Raw genomic sequence first — 6384 nt, forward strand, 5'->3', positions numbered from 1 at the left:
CTGGTGTTGGAGCTGCAGGTGTTTGTGCAGTCGGAGAGCAAACTAACAGGTGGTGTTGTTAGAGGCCAGGCCGTCGATGTTGTGTATTGTGTAGCTGCTCAGGGAGAGAAGAAAAGAAAGACATGTTTAAATGTGTACACAGTAAGACAGCGTAATAAGTACTTACCTGTAGAGAAAGTAGAAATGAAGAGAAAGAGAAAGAAAGGGAAAGAAAACAGGGACAGAGGTGTGTGTGTGTGTGTGTGTGTGTGCGCCAGAGGAGTGTGGTGTTGCTCAGACTCCCTCCATGGCCTTCAGCATCTCCTGCACACGCTCCTTCACCAGTCGTTGCACCGCGGTGGCTAAAGCTGCTGGGTCACTGTACAGGTCCAGAGGCTGCGAGAAAAGTTCCTCAAGCAGCATTGTCAGCTTTAACTGTACACACACACACACACACACACACACACATTTATAGCATTATGTTTTGAAACAGATCACAGAAACACTGAAATTTAAAGCAGATTCCTTAACATGTATAATGGTGTTTGAAAAAACTTCACTTACGGAAAGCAGCAAAAAGAGCTGCTCTGCTTCAGGCTCCCTGATGTCCACGTCCCACTGGCTGTTCATATCGAACACATGCTGCAAGAATCCCCCGTCCAACTGTAGAGAAGAAAAACAACAATCGTGACGTTACGTGACGTTATTTCCACCCACATCTAGGAGAGAAACATTCATTCGAGTTTTCCCTTTTGGAACCGCTGACGAGACACTTACAGCTTCAGGCGGCAAGCCGTTGATTAAGCAGCTGAAGAAGACGAGTTCGAAGAACACGTCCAGCAGGTTGAAGTGGTACAGCTGGACGGGGGAGAATTTAGATTAGATTTACAAGTAAAGACTAAAACTAAAAATGCTTTATAGTTAGTGACGGTTACTTCCAAGCTTACCTGAGCATCGAGCACCTCCGCCTCGATCGTTTCCTGATAGGAAGGCTCTCTCAGGAATCGGATCACCTCGTCGTATGCCCTCTGTACGCCGCGCGGATCCTGTACGGAAAGGAGACACCCGGTCACTGCCTTGTCTCCTCAGCCGACGCTGCACGAGTATGAGACGTAACCGGGTACAAATCGGCACTCACCTGTTTGTTGGCTGTTGCCAGACGCATCAAGATCTGCTTGCCAGCCACGTACAAGAAGTTCTTGTTATGGATGCTGGCCATCATCCTCTAAACAGGACATAAACGCACCACATGAGTCGAGACAGTCTGGAACTTGCTTGTGGGGTAATTTGTGGAGTCTTCAGAGAAACTACACGAGTAAAGACTCACAGAGAACGCCTCGCGGACGGCAGGCAGCTTCAGGACGAGGTCTGTGATGCCACGGCCTGTGAGGTACAAGCTAAAAAAAAACACCACCGTGATTAAATTAACCAGACTGCTTTGTTACTTTTACTTGAGACACAGTTAAAACGTGAAGACGAACCTACCTGATGAAGGGCACCTCCTGCTCCTCAGGTGGAAGTTCCACGTCACTTTCCTGCAGTGAGAAACCAGCATTGGATCATCAAACACCACAGAGAACGTACGTTTATCCACGTTATGGACCCCCTCCCCCCAATGCAGCTGTACTGTATATCAAGCCCGAGACACTGAATTACCTCAAATTCTGACTGAACGTCAATGTCAGCATGAGGAGTGAAGAAACTTCCTTCCTCCTCATGGGACATGTCCACCTGACCGTCCACGTCCACGCGAAGGTACGAGCGACTCACCTGGTAAATGGTTTGCTGTGAACGAAAACGCAAAACAAGGCCAGTGCGAACAAACGTAACAGAGACGAACTTTACGAAGTACCGGGTGGCGTAACGAATTTACCTCGCCATCCTCGAACGGCACGTGGATGGTCGTCTCCTCGTGATGGCAGGACACCAGCGCTCTCACGCTCCCGCAGACTCGCTTTTGAGAGAAAATGCAGAAAATTGAGTTTTTGTACTTACTAAAGCTTTGTGGTGCTACAACAATCAAGATCTTACCTGTATGCAGGTGATCGAGTTCTCCCGAGTGGTGGCGTTAAAGGCTCCCTGCAAATAACAACACCAACAACTGCCTGTTACTCAATCGCTCGTCTGTACACGATTAATGTTTCGTAACACAAAAAGGAGACTGCTGTTACCCAGTGATTGCTGGACATTTTGGTGGTGGTGGTGATCCACCACAGCAGGACTTCTGGACCTCTCACCAAGCACGCGATGTACCTGTGTACCTCCAGGGACTAGTGACCGAAACACAACACCACAGACTACAGCATGAGAACAAGAGGGAACACTTATTTATCTGCTGCTACGCTGAGCACAGACACGAGAACAATACCTCAGAGACGAAGCTGCAGGACTGTGAGGAGAGGAACTGGATGTTCTGCCAGGCAGGGTGCAGCTGACGTGTGCCATGGTGATGTGAGAGCTGCAGGACAAACATCACACCGTGACTCTTACAAATAAATTGAAACCATTACGAGTTGATTAAATGGGTCACGTCATGTGATACGACTTCAGTGGGTTCTTTGCATGTGAGAGCTACTGTAAATGTAAATTACTGCAAACTAGTGTTAATTTCGTCAGACGAGACAAAATATGTTCGTCAACAACCTTTTTTTTTCATGACTAAGACGAGACGATGACAAGACTGCACCACTGTCCAAAAACGCCGACTAAGACTAAATTAACATGCATTATTGTTGACGAAAAAAGACGAGACGAAAATGTTTTGTATAAAATAAAAACTAAGATAAAATCTCTCTTCGTTTTCGTCTACAATTGTCTCTGCTTTTTCATCAGCTGTTACACCTTCGTTCAGACGCCGCTCAAAAATAAATAAATAAAAAATCCTGAGCGCAAGTCCACCATCTAGGCTTTTTGTCTTAAATTATATTTCCTGTCGCTGCGCAGGCTCTTTTATTGTACATGACCACTTATGTCTTTGCATTACGATTAAAAGCAGTATCAATAAAGTAAATAATGTGATGTGCAGTCAAGTTCGAGTGTATGCACTGTTTAAACGAGTGTTCTCAACTTCTCACTGATACTTTTCGGAGTCTGTTGGGCCCCAGCTTTTGAATTGTGTTGGTTAAAATAAAATACTCTTCAGAACAGGTTCATCATTTGTGAATGTGTCTCCTAAATCAGAAATTGAAAACCAGACACGTTTAACATTTGCATTCAACAAAAATCATTCAACAAGTGTATTTTGTCAGGTAATTAAGACATTTAAACAATGTTTGAGATGTGAAACACTTTTTTTACTGAAATGTTTATCAGTAATAATCTCAGTAATAATGTGTTATTTTAAAAAAAGACTACAATTTTTTGACTAAAACTAGACTAAAATTAAAAGACTTTTAGACGACCAACAAAAAAAAGATATGTGAATGACTAAATATGACTAAAACTAACAAGGACATTTGGCACAAGACTAAGACTAAATTAAAAATAGGTGACGAAATTAACACTACTGCAAACTAAATCAAACATTCTCAGTGGCTACAAGCATCATCTTTAAAACTGTCTCTAATACATCACGTGTAAAATAAAATGCCAAGAGGACAATTATCCAGTGAGGAATAAAAAAAGCAAAGCATTCACTTCCTTTTAACCAGCTCGATATCTCCAAGAGTACGCAAGCTAAATAATTTAGGTAGAAGGGGCTCAACTGACAAAAGGTTTGGGAAACGTTACACTGAAATTATCGAAATATAAAATTACCAGAATGACAGCTGACTTCTCAGGGTCAAGGCTGGTGTCCAGGAGCTGGGGATTTGTCTCAGTGACCTGAATAAAGCACAAAGATTTATTCTATGTTTGCTTCTTATTAAAGCTGTTTTGTGCAAATTAAACTTAAAAAAAAAAAATACACTAAAAATAACAGAAATATAAAATTACCAGGACAACAGCTGATGTCTGAGGGACTTCTTCGGTGCATACGAGAACTTCCTCTACATCAACACCTAAAACAGATCCTGTAAAACATTTTACACATTTAACCACATCAATATTTACTCATGTCCCTGTTTATTTACCGATGAGCATAAACCAGGTTGTCATGGAGATCTGAAAGCAACACTCTTTCATCAACTTCATGTCTTTATGATCTCTAGCAGACCATAGCGCTGTTTCATTCTCAAACCTGTTTAATTGTCTGTAACAGCAGCTCTGACAACGCTGCCAACTGGAACAGTGTTATTACTGATTAACGAGAAACAAGTCTTATTTAAGAGGAAGGGAAATAAACAATTTGAATAATAATAATAATAATAATAATAATAATAATACAAATAATATTTGTTATAATATTGTTATTATTATGATTAATAATAAAACTAACAACAACATTTCAAATAATTATAACAGTAACCCCACTTCGTTTTCAGGCTTCGTGTCACCGCCGTTTCCTTGATTATTGTTGTCAAATAAAGCCAACAACAATCAAATAACAACGCCAACAACAATAGTTCATAAATGGATTTTGGTGAGTAAAACTTATGCAAAACACAAAACATTCACTTCATTTTAACCAGCTCGATCTCCCCAATGATTAATAATAATAATAAGAGTCCCTGCAAATAACAACGCCAACAACAACAGTCAGATAACAACAACAACAAGTCAGATAACAACAACAACAACAACAAGTCAGATAACAACAACAACAACAAGTCAGATAACAACAACAACAAGTCAGATAACAACAACAACAACAAGTCAGATAACAACAACAACGTCAGATAACAACAACAACAACAAGTCAGATAACAACAACAACGTCAGATAACAACAACAACAACAATCAGATAACAACAACAACAACAACAACAGTCAGATAACAACAACAACAACAGTCAGATAACAACAACAACAACAACAACAATTGAAAACACGGTCATGAACCCAAATGAGGTGAAGTTGTGTAGATAAAAAGACAACAGAAGATCTGTGATTAGTGATTAATAATAAAACTAATAACAACAACAACATTTATAATAATTATAACATTAACCCTGTTTCATTTTCAGGCTTCGTGTCACCACCCATTCCTTGATTATTTAAAATGATTTAAAGTGTAAAAATCATTATGTTTTGAGTCTGAATGTGTGTTTTTTAACACAATAATCACTTTTATACTTTAAAATCCTCCTGATATGAGCCAGTTAGCATCGCGTGCTAATGTTAGCTCGGCTACGCGCGTTAGCTTTCGGCTAAACTTGTTAGCTAAACTACAGCTGTTAGCTAAACTACACGCCGGATTTATTCCTGTTTGTCCGCTGTACCTGAGTAAAGTCATTAGTTTTTAACATACCTTGAGCAGCTTCCCGTTCAGGAGCTCGAAGGTCGCTGATCCTCTTCAGCCTGCGATACGCGCAGTATCCCGCGGTGGTGAGCGCGATCAGTCCGGCGGCGCAGGCCAGGCCCCGGACTGTGCCGCTACTCCGGCCGGAAAGAAACGTCTTCATGTGCAGCATCTCTCGGTTCCTCGTCGCTTTGCTTCGTTGTTTCTCCTCGCTTTGTCTCTTGTCTTCAGACAATCCACACTATCGCTGTTCCCGTCGCTGTTACAGCTTTTATACCCACGGCGCGTTCCAAATGATGACGCGGTACATTTAAAAAACAACAGCGTTTTGTACATTTATATTCACAAATATATTTATCTTCATGTTTTGTATATGCATTAATTAAGACAATGATGTATTAAGAATGTGTTTAAATAAAATGCTTGCGATAATTACTGATTAATAAATACCCTTGGTTGTCATAGCTTGCCGTATTAGGAAGCAGTAGAGGGCGCAGTAGCCGCTGTTGAAATCTATGCAGGCACGTCAACGCGTCCGCCATATTGGAAGGGGCGACAGAAATACAACTTATCGGTCCAAAAGCCAGTACACAGAAGCTCTCAAAATTCAACGGTTACTACTAGCTCAACAGTGAAAGACCCGGTTGTTATATTAGACAGCAACAGCCTTCTTCCACCTTAGAAATATTGCCAAGCTGAGAAACATCCTATCTGTATCTGATGCTGAGAAGCTTGTTCATGCTTTCATGACCTCTAGACTGGACTATTGTAATGCATTACTACAGGGCTATCAAGTGTCACGCATTGAGCGTGACAGTCACTCATTTGGGTCTTTTGTCACGCTCTCCCGCCACACATCGCATTTATCACGCAGAAAAACTTTTTGACTACTTATCATATATTTAATAAGCCGCAGCGCCCAAAATGTCTCAGTCCGCACCGCTGTCTCTATGGAACCGGGCAGGAATCAAGCGCGTCTCCCCTGGAGTTCTTAGTCGAGCCTGACACTTATCAGCCAATCACAAAAAGAGGCTACACAATAACCAATCAGAAAATAGCACTATCTG

General features: G+C 41.4%; 1 protein-coding gene across 1 annotated transcript; it reads right to left on the bottom strand.

Moving 5' to 3' along the window:
• Positions 1–4: 4 nt before the first annotated feature.
• Positions 5–5646, bottom strand: LOC132839639 (uncharacterized). The gene is made up of 15 exons (XM_060860725.1): positions 5327–5646; positions 3913–3989; positions 3736–3801; positions 2348–2437; positions 2151–2249; positions 2011–2058; positions 1853–1933; positions 1636–1764; positions 1465–1514; positions 1307–1376; positions 1118–1204; positions 927–1025; positions 757–837; positions 544–642; positions 5–414 (listed from the first exon to the last, which is right to left on the bottom strand). Exons 1-15 carry the CDS (start codon positions 5487–5489, stop codon positions 274–276), a joined length of 1380 nt encoding a protein of 459 aa, XP_060716708.1. The 5' UTR covers positions 5490–5646; the 3' UTR covers positions 5–273.
• Between the last annotated feature and the right edge of the window lie 738 nt (positions 5647–6384).

Source organism: Tachysurus vachellii, chromosome 24, assembly GCF_030014155.1.
Source record: "Tachysurus vachellii isolate PV-2020 chromosome 24, HZAU_Pvac_v1, whole genome shotgun sequence".
Classification (NCBI taxonomy): Eukaryota; Metazoa; Chordata; class Actinopteri; order Siluriformes; family Bagridae; genus Tachysurus; species Tachysurus vachellii.

Excerpts from the sequence above, each read along its gene's own strand:
- LOC132839639 (XM_060860725.1), bottom strand. The coding sequence starts at position 5,489 with ATGCTGCACATGAAGACGTTTCTTTCCGGCCGGAGTAGCGGCACAGTC. Across the intron at positions 2,059-2,150 it reads AAATGTCCAGCAATCACTGG|GGAGCCTTTAACGCCACCAC; the intron begins GTAACAGCAGTC and ends TGTTATTTGCAG. Across the intron at positions 838-926 it reads CGGAGGTGCTCGATGCTCAG|CTGTACCACTTCAACCTGCT; the intron begins GTAAGCTTGGAA and ends TCCCCCGTCCAG.